Source organism: Ptychodera flava, chromosome 4 (assembly GCF_041260155.1).
Source record: "Ptychodera flava strain L36383 chromosome 4, AS_Pfla_20210202, whole genome shotgun sequence".
Lineage (NCBI taxonomy): Eukaryota > Metazoa > Hemichordata > Enteropneusta > Ptychoderidae > Ptychodera > Ptychodera flava.
In genome coordinates this window covers 35,390,639-35,409,297 of record NC_091931.1, presented here as the reverse complement: position 1 = coordinate 35,409,297, position 18,659 = coordinate 35,390,639, and the positions used below count along the sequence as shown (strand labels likewise).

Genomic DNA, 18,659 nt, shown 5'->3' with positions numbered 1-18,659 from the left:
TGACTAGTCTTGTAAGTACAGAAAAAATTTACGGGAAACCTTTTCTGCCAGTGCTTGAGCTAAAACTCTCCATTTAAAACTGGGAAACATTAAAATTTAGCTTCAAGAAGTTTGCGATTTCTAAAAGATAATTAGTTAGCCCCTTTTAATGTCTTTACAAGCTGGCATATTTCTGTTTCCAGAGGCTGATCATATAGAAGACTGTATATTACTGATTGAAGTGTTTAAGTCGGGGTATTTTTATAGAAGAATGCTACTTCTACAGGGTATATTAATTGAGCATGCAAGGGAGACACTTGTACTTGTAGTCAAGATAGATTTGTTTGTCTGGGCAGAGCTTGTGAATTTACATTTCCGCATACGATACGCGTGACGTAGCTTAGGTTTGCCTTCGAAGCGCAGAGATCTCAGACGATGATAGCGAGTGGGTGTAGCATTCAAAATGGCTACCGACCGGGTTGACGATACTTTTGCAAGCCACATAGAAAAGAAGAGGAAAATCAACGAAACCATTAGCTACACCGAGGCATTGCAGCACCTGATAGAACAGCTACTTGAGACACCTATCGCCCAGAAGCTCATTCTCGAAGACGAAGACATCGAGATCAGGGAAACACTTGAACAGACCTCCGTGATTGCTGTGACCGGAGAAAGAAACTGCGGCAAGAGTTCATTGATAAACGCACTGCTGGATCAATGGGTAATGCCTGCGGCTGACAGTCCATGTACTTCCCGTGTCGTCCGCGTCAAGTACTCGAAAGATCCGCACGCGATTCTGGTCAACTTCGATGGGACCGCGGTGGAGGATTCGAAGCTGCAGTTACAGGGAACAAAGCAGGGTGAAAAGCACGATAGACAGACTTTAAGAAGACTTGCCGTGCTGAAGGAAGAGGACCGAGAGGACAAGGAGTTGGTGAAACAAATGGTTGAAGTAGGGCTTGATCATCCCCTCCTTCAGTGTGGCGTTCAGATAGTCGACTCTCCGGGTAAAAATGAGAATGAAACTTTAGATCAAGTGGTCCAGGAATTTACAAAAGCTACATCTATTCCAGTATTGATTTATGTGATTGATGGTAAGAACAGTCTACGATCGTCGGTAAGTTGGTTTTCATATTTCACCGCATGTCTTTTGTAACAATAATCTTCACATTGAGAGGGATACATGTGGTTTTGACGAAAAGGCTGATGTCTAGATTTATAAACTAATGGATAAATAAGTTACTTCTAATTGACGAATGGTCACTTGGCTACTGACTCAAGACTACCTACACTATTCAAACTGACAACCAGTTATTTGTTGATCTGAGTCTTGGGTTCGAAGTATATTATTTCCGTACCGGTCAGATCATATAACGGAGACTTCACCTGAAATAGGAAAAGAAACATACTTTAAAAAGTCACAGTAACAGTAACTTGCTATGTTTTCTTTATTAAATACCAAATGTTTTAGCACTTGGAGCAAAACCTTGTACACGACATAGTGTTATTCCCTAGAAATTGACTTTTAGTCAGGACAATAATTATGGTACCGACAATATGTCAAATATTACACGCACTCGTACAGGCTGTGAAAGGGACGTCATGAGGAACTGAACAGGAAACTGTATTGTGCGAACAGAACAAAACACTTGAAACTAAATAAAAATAGTCACAGCTAATTGTCAAGATTTTACTCATTTTTCTCTGACTTTAAGTTACCAGATTGATGATTCACACACATTTTGAAAGGACTGGCCACAGACATGATGCGGCTTTACCTCTCTCTCTCTCTCTCTCTCTCTCTCTCTCTCCTCTCATCTCTCTCTCTCTCTCTCTCTCTCTCTCTCTCTTGTGACTTCTTTAGAAACCTACGCGACTTGCTGTCACTCTTTTTGAAATTACTCCGAGAGCGCCTCACGTTTTTATTTAAATTTGTTAGACTTGTGCATTCCCTTGGATTTCTAAGTACAGATATTAACTTTCCGCGCTGTTAAACGGCTCAATGAAACAAATCATCAGTTTTTTTATCAGTAGATAGTGGCACAATGGTCGAAAATATGTTCAACAATTGATTTCTTCTCTCACGTCACAGGACATGGCTAGCATTCAGTTTTTCAAAGAGAAGTGCCTCGACACGCGCATTGTCTACGTGTGCAACAAGGTCGATGTAGATACAAGGGCAAAGGAAATGGATCGGGGAAGCGACGAAGAATCGGACGAAGAAGATGCACCCACCGTAGCTCGGAGTACGAACATGGGCGTGAGAGTCCGCGGAGAGCTTAGTGATTGCTGCCTGCTGGATGAGCGCTCTAGCAAGGAAGTATACCATGCTATTTCTGTGAGAGAAGTCAGAAAGGCGAGACGTCAGAGTCAATCCAATCCGGAGGAAGGAGATCTTGGAAGTAACGAGTACATCAGAAACTTCGAGACGTTCAAAGAAGACGTAATGCTTTTCTTGAGAGCGCACTTTAACAAACTGGTGCTGAAGGCGATCGAGAAGCTGGAGGAATGCCACTCAAGATGCTTCTACTCGTTTTCAAGCAAGCAGAGGGGCATCGAGGAAGAAGGTATGGAAATGACCAAAGCTTTAGAGGATGCAAGCAGTTCGGAGGAGAGACTATTTGAACAGCTCGTAGAGGCCGTTGACAGTAAAACAGATCGGATAAAAGCTATCGTAAGCGGCGCTGTGACGCTTATCGAAGAAGATACGATGAACATGGCAAAAAGACTGAAACTGCAGAAAGTTATCGCGTACGACCATTTCTTGAAATGTCCCGATATTACCGAGCAGTTCGAAAAACACATTTTAGAAGATCAAAAATTTTCAAAATTACACGCCTTTTGTTATGAGATACGCAATTATATTGTGAACAAGGTTTTTCGTAAAGTCGAAGAGGATCTTGAAAGTTTACTCGAGAACGACGTTGCTTCCGCCGTGTGGCCTTTCATTATCGAAACCATGGATGTTTTGGACAATCCGACTTTGAAGAGAAATTTAGATACTGCCTACCAGTTCTTTGGCGCGGAAACTACGCAATGCAGAGACCAGACTCGCAAATCACTCGCAGGGCTCGTTTTCTCGTTGTTGAGGGCGGTGAAATCTGCGCTGTCGACAGCTCTTCAACGCACGTACGCCGTCTTGCCGATGGTAGGCACAGCACGGATGTTCTACGAGGATTACGTCGGTCAGCGTCGTCTGAACAATGACCAGAAGCAAGATGTGGCCAGGCATCTGATCTCGAAGTTGGACACGAATGAAATCGCCCTCAGTATTGTCAGCTCCTGTCGAGAGGCGATGTCCCACAATCATCGACTGTTCGGAGAATCGCTAAAGAAAATCGACTGGCTGAAAACAGAAGTTCAAGTACAACATCTGGAACACCTTGAAGCCATAAGGTCAAAGGTTATTTGGGAACTAGCGCAAATAGACGTCAGAAATCGAGCTCTGAAGTATGCTATTACGAAAGGCAAGCCGATACTAGGAGAGATATTACATCGCGGTAAGCACAGTGCCATACACAACCTAGCAGAGGGATGGCAGTTGACCGACCCGGACAAATACGTCGTACGTGTCTTTCAAGGAAGTCAGGAAGAATGCAAACATGGTATAACCAACCTGTACTATGCTTTGTAAGTGTTAATATACTTTCTTCTTACACCTGTATACGTTGGCAAAAGTAGTTTTAATCTTACAGCCTACGCTAAAACGACCTGAATTTTGACCGTCTGTAACATGGTAATGAGGGCTACAGTGGCCATTTATTACCCGAGCGGCTAAATTGTTTTCCGAGGCCGGAGATAAAAATGTGTTTCAGAGTACAACTATGCGGCAGCGGAAAAACATGCCATGTTCTCACCCTTTTACTGTTTGCCTCTGCTAAACCTGTAAACCAATGACTACCAGTGGGTAGAACAGTGTTAGCTGTCTTCAATTGTCTTCAATGTGGCAATGCAGGAAAATGTCATTATATATGCTGTCATTTTTCTTGAGACTTTCACAAAAGAGTCCAAGAAGTATTACCATCAAAAAGTGATATCACAATGACATTTCCGGACAAATTGGCAAAATTATGTATGTATGTATGTATGTATGTATGTATGTATGTATGTATGTATGTATGTATGTATGTATGTATGTATGTATGTATGTATGTATGTATGTATCTATCTATCTATCTATCTATCTATCTATCTATCTATCTATCTATCTATCTATCTATCTATCTATCTATCTATCTATCTATGCATGTGTGAACGTGTGTGTATATGTGTATGTGCGTGTGTGTGCATGAGGCACATAGTTATTTGCTGAAGTTTTTCTTTCCCTTTTCAGCAACTGTGGAGAAAGCGAATATTTTGCAGGAATTGACGGTTGGTCGTTGCCTGAAAGCTGGTCCCTGTATGTCGTCATGGAGAAAGCGGCAACCAGTCTTGATCAAGCTAATCTGTCCCCTAGACAACGTTTGGAGGTAACTTTAGACGTTGTGCGTGGAATCGACGTGATACACTCCAGAAACTTCGTTTACCGTGATCTGAAAGCGAATAACATACTGGTAGGTGACCACATAATTATTTCGCTCTTTTATATTTATGTGTTCAGTACTTCTCAACATCACATTAGCATGTGTTCTTAACTTATCGACCGAACATTACTTTCATCTTTATGTTTCGTGAACGCCCTATATAAATACCTGATTTGTTTTGAGAATTCGTTCCAAGAAAAAAAGGGAAATTCTGCTAATGATGCGTTTTGAATCTAAAGTACAATTTATCCAGTCGAAAGTCTTATGCGAGTTGAATGATTCATCAGTTTGTCTGGTGGTTAAGGGAAACGGAAACGTGAGATTCTGAAAGCCTATTTCGCGAAAATGAATACTATAAATAAATATATGTTAAATGCAAATATTATTCAAAGATATTTCAACAAAGTCAAACTTTGGAAGAGGAAGTGAAAGCTATTAGCAACTCCCCTTCCTCTACGAGTTAAAAAATTTCCCCTTGCCTTAACTAGTTCTCTCTCACTTACCACTTCCAGAAAGCCTCCAACTATATATCCTCTTATCAAAGTTTCCCACTGCCCTCACCGGCATCACGAATTGCCCCTCCTCAGCAACTTCCGCAAAGGACCGAGTCATCCTCCAGGCCCATCAGCTGTTTTTCCGGTGTTGTCAGTCGAGCACAGAAACAGGTCCCATAGCAATAAAAAATTGCGCGTTCTTTACGTCTGCCAAGTGATTGACACCACTTTCGATTAGTTTTAAGCGAACAGTCTGTTTAACGTCTCTATTGGAAATGCCTCGTAAAAACTTCTTAAGTTTTGGGTTATTTCAGATAACCGCCGATAACAGGGCGAAGATCAACATTTGTAAAGGCAAGTACGAAGCTCTTCACGGACAGGCTGCAAACTTCGACATCCAGCAAATAGGAGAGTTGTTGCTTTGGCTACATGGCGGCGAGACAATCGAAGGGAACCCGACTGGATCGCTTCGCATTCGAAAACCAAAAGAATGCGATGGAAGAGTGTCGAAATTAATCGACAGGTGCGTTGCCTGGCGCAACAAGATCACTATCAGAGATATAATTTTTGAACTGCAGGCTATATTGAGAGATTTCAATGGTTAGAAAAGTAGTAATGTATGTATGTATGTATGTATGTATGTATGTATGTATGTATGTATGTATGTATGTATGTATGTATGTATGTATGTATGTATGTATATGTATGTATGTATGTATGTATGTATGTATGTATGTATGTATGTATGTATGTATGTATGTATGTATGTATGTATGTATGTATGTATGTATGTATGTATGTATGTATGTATGTATGTATGTATGTATGTATGTATGTATGTATGTATGTATGTATGTATGTATGTATGTATGTATGTATGTATGTATGTATGTATGTATGTATGTATGTATGTATGTATGTATGTATGTATGTGTATGTATGTATGTGTGTGTGCGTGTATGTATGTGTGTATGTAATGCATGTATGTGCATGCATGCATGCATGCATGCATGCATGCATGCAGGTGTGCAAGCATGCATGCATATAGGTATGTAAGCATGAATGTATGCATGTGTGCATGCGCTGGTATATGGTGCATTCCTTCCGTGGAGGTACTGTGGTTGAGATACATTGAATTCGTATCTACAATTTTATCTACAGGCAATTTTCAGGGACAATACAAGATACCGTACTCTAAAACAGCAATGAAAAAAAAACCCTAAATTAAATTTAAACCTAGCATTATATGTTTTTCATGACTTCAAAGCGTAAGCGAAATTGTGATTATATTGTGATGTATTTCCCTTTAAAATTTGGTTTCATTTCTTTATTGAGCCTATAACTAACCCGATACACTCAATTGTTGTTCATGTCTCGCTCAAAAACATGTATATTGTAATCACATGAGGGCTTGGTGACCAACATTACGCAGAAATAAGTTATTTTAATAATCACATAATGTATAAGGCGTGTTCATATTTGCGTGTCTATCAATCTATTTCTAGATCTGTTTCAAATAAAGGAAAAAATGATTTTACGACCTGTGTTCTATAGTCAATGGAATTTTGTAAAAGAATGAGAGACTCGGAGTCTTCTGTGCTTTGAATAAAATGAGATTATCGGTCAATATTCATAAACTGTTGATATTCATGGAAATAAAAATGTATACGTTTATGCTGACAAGCGTGTGTGTGTGTTTACTGACGAATTAATGCCAAATAGCATGGTTCTAATTTTTGCTTCAAGTACTACATCGAGTTTTCCATAACTGATACCTCTAGGCAATGCATTTCATTGTTGCGTTTCATTATCAAATGCGTTGATGAACACCTTACAAAGTCAAAGTCCCGGTTTTGTGTCAATAATTCTAACTTTTAACATCACCATCGCCATCGCCATTCACACAAATCGAGTTTTCGTCATAGCAGCTTTTCTGACACCTGATTCCTACCCTGCCATCCTAAGGGGGCGTTCAGTTTTTACGGCCGGGGTGGGCGGGCAAAATCTGAGGAGGGTGGCATCAAAAATTGGTTCAAGCCTCTTTTTACAAAGCACAGGGAAAGGGTTCGTAATTTTCAAAAATGTCCACCCACTCAATAGCCTTCAGTTTCAGTGAACATACATTAGTAGGAAGCCACATACTTTCACATGGTTAAAATATTGTTTCCCTGAGCTTTTACTTCTCTTTCCCTCATCCTGGTCCTTGGCCTTGGTACCCAGGACTCCCCTTGCTCAGCCAAACCGACTACATTCATCCAGCTACTGCCAGAACAACGTCCTCAACGATGAAAATGAAATACTTCTTTCGAATTGAATGTTCAGGTTTATTTTCAAAAATTATGAAACTAAGACAAACAAACCAAAAACGAATCAAATAAACGAATAAAAGGAAAGGGAAGGAAAAGTTAACATTGCGAAATAAATTTGGGAACTTGCTGTGCTAAATTAGCTATGGTAGTTACAAAATACGTAATCCAGACTTAAAATATTAATGGGAAGCCAAGCATATAGAAAAGATCAGATAGTAGAAGAATGACAGTCGATCTTTTCTTTAATAATTTGAAAGTCACAAGTTGAAATGACTTCAATTCCACTTCTGCACCATCTTTAAAAAACACAATAACAATAACATTTTAAGATCTCTGCATTAATTAAATCTTCTCCCGAAATAATGTTCAAAATACAAGGTATTCTTTTCCTGACTACAATCCACCTGTTAACGTAACATTGGACGTTGCACATTACACAGAGTGTGTCCGAAAGGTTTCTGGTCGGGCACTTTTACGTGATTTTAGAAGCAGCACAAGGACCTTTACGTTACAAACATAACAAAAATACTGTGAAGGACAAACAATTATAATTGGAGCTCTGTATGTTTCGCTCAACCCTTTTTTTAAAGTTAAAAAAAGTCGCAAATAAAACAAATCTACATAACTTTGTTTTGCTGCACCGTTCACCATGTACCAAGCTTTAGTGCCGTCAACGTTGAAAGTTAAACACGTGCATGGGGCGTTTATAAGGAAAATCCCAAGATAAAAAAAACTGTGTAATAGGAAAATATATATTTTGTGTAACGCATTCTAGATCATGTTGTACGAAAATAGACATGTAGGTTACAAAGTGTGCATGCAAGTATCATATCGTTACCAAGTCAAGGGCAGACGCTCACAATTCGGAATATACTCAATTTGCCTCAGTATTTAAATGCTCTCAATCTCGTGCTTTGTTAACCGATTCACTGAGCATTCAGTGGAGACAAGAGAAATGTTTAGTAGAATTGCACCAAAAGCAAGGAACGAAAGTTTCTTGCCAGAACATGTTCATAAATCTTACAGCTAACTCAATAGCATCTTTTGCGCCAATGACCTCATCAACGATGTATAGATACTTAAAATAAAATTGGCTGCTGGCGTAAATATAATTAGGTGCTGACGTATATTTCATCTACACACGTTATCTTTTTTTTCATAAAAGCACTGCTACCTTTTTCATTGCTTTCTTTGACATAACAACGGTACGTTATAGAACATTCATTTTCACTTGAGGAAGATTGTGGAGTGAATGTCGACATTGTTTGAGGGCGCCTTTCATGATGTCTCGTTCTTTGGGCTGTGCGATTGTAATTTAGGGGTTGTAGATATAAAATAAAACGCGGAAGCAATTGGTTCGGGGAGAGAGAGAGAGAGAGAGAGAGAGAGAGAGAGAGAGAGAGAGAGAGAGAGAGAGAGAGAGAGAGAGAGAGAGAGAGAGAGAGAGAGAGAGTTTCCAGTCGCCCAGCCGTATATCACATGCGGTACTGCACTGGCACTCTACTTCTGTTTTACACAGTTTAAGTTCAGTAATAATTCAAAGTTGTGAAATATGACGTTATGAAGAGTGCAGGCGTAAAAGAAGGAGAGGATATTGATAAAAAAACTGCAGGGAAAATTAATTTTAAAATTAGCAATCATAAAAATGAAACGTTCATATTTTGGTCTTTGAAAGTTGTCATTAGAACGCTCATTGTTGCCTTTGGAATAGACTGGTCGTTCTCTCGATGAAACATTGAATAGACTATTGTATCGATCGTTTTCCCACAAGTCTAACATTGGTTCCTCACTCGTTTTTGCTTGAGTCATTCAAAGTGTTCTAACACCTGTCGACAATGTAATTAAACCTGCTTCATCAATTGTTGCGGTAGTTTCGGTGACCTAGAGAGGGGCACTACACTTCCTCCCAGAGAAGACAATGGCCGCTGAGATGAGAGAAAAACGTCAGCCTCTGATTGACTTAATCTCTTTGTGACCTCAATCGTCACCTGACAGGAATTTCCCCGACCCTCTTCTTCGGACGGGAGCCTAGCGCCCCCATCAGAGCGCCTGAGTCACCAAGACCAAAAATGGAGTGGGGGCGGGGCGTTGTTTCCAATCATGATTTCGTTGTCGGATTTTCGCAAAGTTCATACCAGGTAGTATGCGCCTCGAAATCGAAAAACTTTAACTTTTGATAAAACTTTCTGGAAGGAAACTGTAAACCATTCCCTTTAAAAATCAATAATACAATTCAGAGGTCGCTGTACAAAATTTGGTACCTGAGAAAATAATGTGACGATACTTGATATTCAAAATGGCCACCTACCCTGTGCTAGCTCTATTGGCAAAAATCAATTTTCGATTTGTATAAAAATAAGCAGTTAGAAACTTTATTTACTCCAAGAGCTTCAAAGCTAGCCCAAACAAGTAGTAGACAAAAAGAGTACAGTAAAAATTTGAGTGTCCGAAGTCTGAGGTCAAACGTAGTGTGATTTGCATGAAGTGCGGGGTTCCACACTCTCTAAGGTAATTGTATGTAGATTGTTATCTTGTGCGTTGGAATAGGTCGGGCACGCTGTGTCGCAATTTATTGCAGAATGACAAGCATTTAACGCTGCCCTGGACAGCTTTCTTGCTGGCCCAGCTGTCGTTCACACAAAGTAGGGAGGGGCCATTAATGCCCTGCAGGGGCATGGTATATTTTGTGACGAGGTTTTTTACATGACGCGTGTCTAACAGAGCAGGAGCTTAATCTGTCCTCAATAGCCTGTTGTATTGATATTGGCGTTTCTGTCAAAGACAAGTCAAAGTTAAGGGATGAAAATTAAAATCAATCAGTAAATCATATTTATTTATTCATTCATTCACTCACAGATACAATTTAGTAGATATTAGATAGCTACACATATACATTCATTGATATATGTACATATATATACATGGCATACATACATAGACACATATACATGTACACATACAAACAAATATACATACATTCATACATACATACATACATGCATGCAACATACATACATACATACATACATACATACATACATACATACATACATACATACATACATACATACATACATACATACATACTTTCAATACATTCATGCATACATACATACTTACTTTCATTAACTTCATATGTGTTCAAGACTGGGCAATATTTATAAAAGATGTCTATCGCATGTGAATTGTACATTTTCTTTTCTTGATTTGCATGCATCGGATGTGTACGTTTTCCTCATACTTTATTGTGTCTGTGGCCATATCGCAAACACGTTTGGTTTCGTTAAAAATTGCCTCTCCGGAATCGTCAGTCTGATTTAAGCTACAGGTCGATTAAATATTGAAAGCTGTATGGATTGGAACAATTCAAAAAACTGAATTCCATGACAATGTTCATTCGATGAAGGATTTGTATCTTTTATTATCAAATATAATTGCTTGCATCGTATACGTGGTAAGCATATTATTCAAAAGAGATGGTCGCTCTTCAAAATGATAATCATATTTGTTTGATAGCATTTATGTTATTATATTGGAAATGGTCCGGAATCAACACATTTTTCGATAAAAAGTTCAACACTTAAACGGTAAAAATGCTGAAAAAGTATTATGAACACTCAATTATTGCTCTTGAATAATGATGTCCCAAATGATTAGTTACATATCAACGTGCGATGAAATAAAGACATACGAGAAATTACTTGTTCATTAATGGTTTACTGATTCAATTTGTCTTCTAAGTCTACGTGGGATCATCCCTTCCTGCAAGCTGTGACGAGATTCTTCGAGGGATTCCACACTGTGCCAGTCAATTCTGTTTTCCGAAACCAGACTAGCCCTCCCCTAGTCATCAATGTGTCTGTCCCTAAACCAATATGGCGGACCAACTGAGAGAGATCTGTGAAACGTACAGGCAGCGAGTTCACCGATTTTTAGACGTGTTAGACAAGGCACGTGGGCTTGAGGGTGAAATCAATGACAGACTGGAGTTATCGTCGCCATATAGGATAATAACAGACGAAGAAGAAAGGACGGTACGAGACGATTTGTGTCAACCACTGCTCATACCTGTAATCGGAGAAAGAAACAGCGGCAAGAGTTCACTGATCAATGAACTCTTACAAAGCGATGTCGTCACAGTTGCCGACACGGCCTGCACGTCTCGAATAGTTCGAGTAAAGTACTCTGAGGAACCCTACTACCAAGTTGTCCACAAGGACGGTCATGTAAAGGCCGGATCACGCAAGCAACTTGCTGGGTCGGCGGATAGCTACGGCACTGCTTTGAGAGATGTAACAGTGTTACAAGGTGATGAACGCTATTCAACACTTGTTAGTGAAGTAGTTGAAGTTGGCATCAACCATCCACTGCTGGCGTGCGGCGTCGAGTTTTTAGACTCGCCCGGAAGGAACGAAAATGCAGAATTGGACAAAGTTGTGGATAAAATTACAGAGATGGAGTTACCTATTCTCATATATGTTATAGACGGTAACATGTTACTGCGACCATCGGTTGGTGTAACTTTTTTACGTTTTCAATACCTTATATATCTGTAAAGTGCGATTCCTTCGTAGCCATGTTTGCTCGCATATCTATGGAATGCGACCACACAAAATATGTCACTTCATCTTTACTGAATTACTTTAAATTATTCGAGAAAGACTTAGCTATTTCAATATTATCAGACCGTCGTCGTTGTTGACGTCATTATTATCATCATAGTGATTTGCTGAAGGGTTGATATACTTAATTTACCAATAAACATCATGAAGAAAGTTGTTGACGTCATCGTTGTCATCATATTCATCGTCGTCGCCATCATCATAACCATCATCATCATCATCATCATCATCATCATAGTCATCGCCATCATCATAACCATCATCATCATCATCATCATCATCATCATAATCATCATCATCATCATCATCATCATCATCATAACCATCATCACCATTATCATCATCATCATCATCATCATCATTTGTCATAGTCGTGTATTGTTGCACGTAATTTAATCATTACTTATTACACCATTATTAGTTTGTATTCTGTTTGTATAGCTTGATTCACTTTGTTTTGTTATTTTAAGTGACTTTATTATTTTTATCAATATTTACTCATTTTTCCGAGTGCTAAAATTCCCTTTGCAACTTGTTTCACTACAATTTTCATTGCACAATTGTCATATCATTATATTTAAATTTTGACCATTCTCTGTGATCGCTATTTTGGTCAATTGTTTATGTTTCTGAGATACTATTATGACAATTAATTTTTGTCCTCATGTGATTACATTATGGTGTTTTTCAGTCAATTACCGTTGAGTAAAATCATTGACGATTGCTTTCATACTATCCTTCATTAAATGACAGGGTGGTTATTGATCAATGAGGTACAATAATCTACGATTTTGTTCAGCCTATCCTTTATGAAATCACTAATTACAATAAATAAATTAATTACTCAAACAGATCAAAGCAAAGAATGATAAAATTACTAAAACCTAATGGGTCTGCTTTAGCTTTACCGGAGGCATTACGCAGAATTTAGGATCAATGTACTCTGGGTGATGAATCCATCTTATTTGCAGTACAGAATTCATGACTCAGAAGTTTACATGAGCATTATTTCCTCCCATTTCTGCCAACAGGACCGTGCTACTATTCAATTCTTCAAGGAAAAGTGTCCTAAGACGACCATTCTTTACGTATGCAGCAAAGTGGATGTAGACAAGCGTGCGGAGTACATGGATGCCGCAAGTGACGATGATGAGGAAGATGAATTGCAGCCATCTTTTTCACAACTGTCAATCATTGATAAGGGATCGCGGGTCAAGGAAGACCTCTTACGCCACTCTATTCTGGACCAACAGTCCTTGCACAGCTTCCATGCTCTGTCTGTGCGAGAGGTACGAAGAAGTCGACGCATGAAAACCGGAAACATTAATTGCAGATTTTCTCTAACCTTCCAACAGTTCAAAACTGATCTCGCTACGGCTACAAGGAAACATTTTGAGGGCGGTGTGATTCGTGCAGTAGACTCACTATCAAAATACAACAGTAGGTGCTTCTACGCCTTTGCTTTGAAACACACTGAAATGGAGGAAGAATCAGATGAAATGACGGGGATTCTTTCTAAAGCTAGACAATTAGAGAGAGAAGTATACTCCAAAGTGAACCATATAGTTGAGACAATACGATCTGATCTGAAGGGTATACTCAGCAGTGCAGTCCAATGCGCTGCAGAACGAGTAGCGGGAGCAAACCTCAGTAGAATGCCAAGTGTCTTTGCCTATGATAATATTCTTTCAGAGCCCGATATCAAACGACAATTTGGAAGCAGAATTCCCGAAGGCGATGATTTCCTGATGTTGCACACACTGTGTCATGAAGTGCGTAATTTGATCGTGAATGAAATTTGCAGAAAGGTTGAGACACAGTTTGAACGCGTACTTGAGGGAAAACTCCCACAATCTGCTCATCTGCAGTTTGAGGAAGCTACGACACTCTTGCATCACCCTATCCTACAACGGAATCTGGAGAACATCTATCAAATGGCTGGAGAAGATTCAAGTTTCAGTCAGAGTGCTACTTCTGCAATGTCCGAACTTCTGTACTCTTTGCTTGAGCTTGTCAAGATTACAACGATTGTCGAATTACACGAGACTTATTCCTCAGCACTCATGGTAGAAACCGCCATCACTTTCTTCCGGCCATCGCTCAGACATACAGTTGGTGACACTGCCCATGTGATTGCCAAAACACTAGCGTCTTTATTGAACGCCAACAACGTGACAGATCGCATTATACAAATTTTAAGAGACTACATACGCGACAAGCACGAGAAATATTTAGGCATGATCGAAGAAATGGACACTTGTAAAGACGGAGTTACGGTCCAAAAAGATGAGCACCATGCCATCACTGTCTCCCTAATAACTTCAAAGTTAGGTCAAGTGGAAGTTCGAAACCTTGGCCTTAAATACGAACTCACCAGAGGTAAACTGACAACAGGTGAAGAGCTGAACCGCGGTCAAAACAGTCGCATTCGTATCGGTGGACCGGGTTGGAAGTTACCGACAGAACACGTTGTTCGTGTCATCAACAATGAAAGCTGTGGATGGAAACAAAACTTGTGCTCCTTGTATTATGCACGGTAAGTGTGTTTGTATGCTATCTGCATATTGAATAAGTGACTGGTTTTACATAGAATAGCCATCTTGAATGTAGAAACCAGAAGGATATAGGTACGCATGCGTTTTTAATAAAAAAACCAAAATGCTCAAGATCTTTATAGTTTTTTTGAATCATTCGTAGGCTCTGTCCTCATCTACACTTTTTGATTAGTATTTCAAGAAAATATAGATTACAATCAGATGATAAGACAAAAAATGGCAAGTGAAATTAGAACTAGTTAATTTTATGCCCATTGGAAAAAACAAATAGATCGTATTCATGGACGAGTTTCAATCATCCACTTTCATATCAACATTTCTACATAACAATTGTACTATCTCCGTTCTTTTTCTATAGTAACTGTGTGAGTAGTGACCATCTCATTAAATTATATGGCTGGACATTCCCTTCGCCGGACGAAGTTCACATTGCTATGGAGAAAGCAGAGGGCAGTCTGGATAAGCTAGAACTGTCTCCAAGGCAGCGACTATCTATTATGCTTGACGTGGTCCGTGGAATCGAGGTTATCCACTCAAGTGGATATATTTATCATAATCTCAAAGCAAAAAATGTTCTGGTAGGTATTTATTTTGCCCCTGTTTAGAATACCATGTCCAAATAGAATGCATTCAAATGAGGACACGTAACTATCACTGTGGCACATGAATTTGCTTAGAGTTTAATGCAAATGTTGTTGGTCATCATCTCATACAACTTCTTGGGAAAGGCTCCTTTATCATTACAGCTACAGTACGACCACGTTTTGCGACGGTAAAACTGAAAAACACCGCAACATTTTGGTACACATCATTATTGACGCTCTGGCAGTGCTTGTTTGGTGTTGTATCGTAAATGTTTACGTCTCTCTGTGGAAAATTTGCATCAGTGGTTGCATGTACATTCAAAATGCTATCAGTGAACCGGGAACAACGACATCATACATTTTTCACAGTGAACTTCTTTACCTTTTATCAGTATATTCAATAATAGAAAAGAAGAATGTATGAGGTTTACATTGGTAAATTAAACCCTTACATGGAAATGCGTGCGTTAAAGTTTATCTTTCTCTATCAGGTGACTTCCAATAAAAGAGCAAAGATTAACACTTGTAAAGGCGACTACGAAGTTCTCCACGGACAAGCGGCAAATTTAGACATCCAGCAAGTTGGCGAATTGTTGCTATCGTTGTATCGCCCTGAACTGACGGACAGTGAGCTGAAATCATTAATGGACGCAAGTCGACCACATGACATTGACGAGAACATCTGGTCACTGATCGAACGATGCACAGCTAAACATAAGCTAATTACAGTCAATGACATAATTGAGGAACTAAACAGGCTGTTAGGAAGCTTTTGAATCGTTCTTACCCACGATTGAGTCCATTGAGCCCAAAATACACAAGAAGTGGGGCGAAAACAGATCATAACCATATCAATATTTGTGTGTGTCAGACAGTCAGTCTGACTGATTGTGTGTTTGCCTGTGTGTCTATCCTCAAAAATCGCTGAACCAAATGTGATAAGTGTAGGTATAGGGAATAATTTGATGGTTACATAGAAATAGGGGCCATGGCTTGCATGATTGGAAAAAATACATTATTATGTGTGTTCTACTATGTCAAAGTCTCCTATGAGAGTAGAGTAATTCTTATGATACTTTGTACAGTTGTCTGTTTGCAAAATTGCTCTGTTTTGAATAAATAAGCAACCTACATTTTTCACCATTTGAATCACAAATCGCTTTTCTGATACTCAGATGGTGTTCAAATATACTTAAGGGTCTTCAGGGAGGAACTGATGCATATTTATTCCTATATAATGTAATTTGTACACTTATACTTTGAGGTACTTTTTCCCAATTCATGGCCAAAAGATCTTATCGGAAACATTTGTCAATTGCTTTCAAATGAAGTTTGCAACTGTCTTTATATGACCTCATTTAGCTTTGTTCAAATTGATGAAACTAGCATACGTTATTAATTTATAAATTATTGTTTTTATTTCGAAGTCAAAGATCACTGGAAAGATGTCGGATAGCTTTCAATTCGTCAAGTGGCATATCAGGGATTTCTTATTTGTTAGGTTTTCAGCCATAATAATAATGCATTTATGAATGATAAAGGCTATTACGAATTTTGACCTAGTGTTATCGGATTATGGATTGGTATCATTGCGATTTTTCTACTCTTCTTATAGCTCCCACATTAGGTTTGTAGATTCAGTTGTATTAAAGTCATGTCAAACCGAGGGTATTTGACATTTTGGGGCCCAGTTTCTTACTATTGGTCAAAACCTCTGAAACGATTTATTTGTTTGATGATTTTTCAATTGACTTTAGGTTCCATAAGTTATCCTTGTCCTGCAATGATGTAATGTATGATGTCATGTATGATTTAATTTCGTATTTTGAATTTGGCGCCAATTGAGTTTACCGCTTTGCATTGAAGCAGCTTTAGCTCTTAATTTCTTGCCTGGCAACTTTCACATTTGGTCTGTAGATCTCTTGCAATGCCATTATTCAGGATTTTTCCTTTGCTTCTGTCATTTATTTTTGTTTAGATTATTATTATTATCGTTAAAAATAAGACGAATGAGTTTTCCGACATATGTAATTTCAAATGCCGTGCACTGATGCATTTTCCAAGTTATGTTGCCTTGAATCCATCAAACTCCCCACAGAAATAATATCGCAGCGGTAACAGCGCGGTATTGATAATTCTAACCTTAGCTAGCTAGAGAGTGTCCGAGTCGTTGACCGCCCACCTCCACCAATCTCTGCTACAGGCAAATTTAAATATTGCGGACTGGGTCTTCTTTCAGTCCTGCGCGTGCCCAGTTGGCTCAATAACCGTGGCAGACATCTCAGATTTTAAGAGGAGCTATCGAGCTAGAGATAGCACTTTTCAAACACCAGTAAAAAAAATTCATAATCTGCCATGACTTTGATTATTGCGTCTGCAAAGCTGACAGCCGTAGGGGCAGCCATCTTGAATCAGCGATTCATATTTATGTAACCTAGAGCAAGGTCTGTGCAGTCTATGTTTTGTAAGTGTTCATTTATTCGAGAATCGATATTTAAACTGGTTTATTGACCTATTTTGTTTTGGTTCGAAGTTTTAAATGTAAAAAGACAGAAAATTCATATTATGGAAACCTCGCGACACCCAAAATGTGGGTGTAAAATGTCGCATGGAGCAGAGACAAGTGTGGCGATTTGTCAGACTCCCTAGCTAGGTTACAATTGTCCACGCCGCACTGCAATCTCTGTGCAGAGATTGGGAATGCACAACACCTCACCCGTAACTTCGATCGATGCTCTGTTATCTATTGAATAGCGGATATAATCAGATAATTTCATTCTTATCTTCTTTGGGAAATCATATTGATTACAGCTTATTCATCTACTTATGTAAACATTACAATGATCTTACACGGATGTTTCAGTATGAAATATACACGAAATAAAATACCTATGGTAAACAGTAACATTTGTTTAATCATCTTGCCTTTCGATGGAAACCTTGTTAATCTGTTTATAAACGAGTAGTCATAATTATTATCTAGCTTTATTTTTAACTTTATAGTTTTGACAGAGTGAAAGTCATTCTGATTGGCATGTTTTTCTGAGACTAGTTCACTATCATTTCTCCGCTTGCCTTTGTGTTCTGAGCATTGTACACAGAACTTAGTCCATGCGAAACCATTAAATAACCACTGTTTCTCTGCTGTTTGAATCCAAGTAGCCGTGAAGAAATGCATAACCTTTGAACAGTCAGTGCTTCAGTATTTGTACTTACTTTGTAAAACTGTCAAGCCAAATAATTCATAGCCTTGTGTACCTCACCCCCGGGTGCTAATGTATCGGTTCATGCTTTGTAACCTTGTTGACCTTCAGATTAAGGACAACAGATAGAAGTCTGAAGCCTGAGTTAGACCAGAGCAAACAATGTTTAGCAAGTCTCATACATAGGAGCATTGGTGGAACACTTTTTTACACCGAGTTTCCCTCTATGTATTGTGCTCGAAAACTTCACTCGAGGTAAAACAAGAGATTCCTATGTAAGATAATAAAATATGCATGTCAGTGTTCTTTTAATGCTAAAGGGCAAATCTATGACACCACAGAGACTACATTTAAACGTGATGGTAATGTGTACAAAACAGTTTGTTGAGG

The 18,659-nt window shown here is 38.9% G+C and overlaps 2 protein-coding genes across 2 annotated transcripts; both read left to right on the top strand.

Moving 5' to 3' along the window:
• Positions 1-341: 341 nt before the first annotated feature.
• Positions 342-6,679, top strand: LOC139131578 (dual serine/threonine and tyrosine protein kinase-like). The gene is made up of 4 exons (XM_070697688.1): positions 342-1,096; positions 2,072-3,609; positions 4,313-4,532; positions 5,311-6,679. Exons 1-4 carry the CDS (start codon positions 443-445, stop codon positions 5,599-5,601), a joined length of 2,703 nt encoding a protein of 900 aa, XP_070553789.1. The 5' UTR covers positions 342-442; the 3' UTR covers positions 5,602-6,679.
• Positions 6,680-11,178: 4,499 nt separating this feature from the next.
• Positions 11,179-17,971, top strand: LOC139131577 (dual serine/threonine and tyrosine protein kinase-like). The gene is made up of 4 exons (XM_070697687.1): positions 11,179-11,816; positions 12,959-14,463; positions 14,841-15,060; positions 15,558-17,971. The coding sequence occupies exons 1-4, from the start codon at positions 11,181-11,183 to the stop codon at positions 15,840-15,842; spliced, it is 2,646 nt and encodes an 881-aa protein (XP_070553788.1). The 5' UTR covers positions 11,179-11,180; the 3' UTR covers positions 15,843-17,971.
• Positions 17,972-18,659: the final 688 nt, after the last annotated feature.

Excerpts from the sequence above, each read along its gene's own strand:
- LOC139131578 (XM_070697688.1), top strand. The coding sequence starts at position 443 with ATGGCTACCGACCGGGTTGACGATACTTTTGCAAGCCACATAGAAAAG. Across the intron at positions 1,097-2,071 it reads AGAACAGTCTACGATCGTCG|GACATGGCTAGCATTCAGTT; the intron begins GTAAGTTGGTTT and ends CTCACGTCACAG. Across the intron at positions 4,533-5,310 it reads TGAAAGCGAATAACATACTG|ATAACCGCCGATAACAGGGC; the intron begins GTAGGTGACCAC and ends GGGTTATTTCAG.
- LOC139131577 (XM_070697687.1), top strand. The coding sequence starts at position 11,181 with ATGGCGGACCAACTGAGAGAGATCTGTGAAACGTACAGGCAGCGAGTT. Across the intron at positions 14,464-14,840 it reads TGCTCCTTGTATTATGCACG|TAACTGTGTGAGTAGTGACC; the intron begins GTAAGTGTGTTT and ends CTTTTTCTATAG. Across the intron at positions 15,061-15,557 it reads TCAAAGCAAAAAATGTTCTG|GTGACTTCCAATAAAAGAGC; the intron begins GTAGGTATTTAT and ends TTTCTCTATCAG.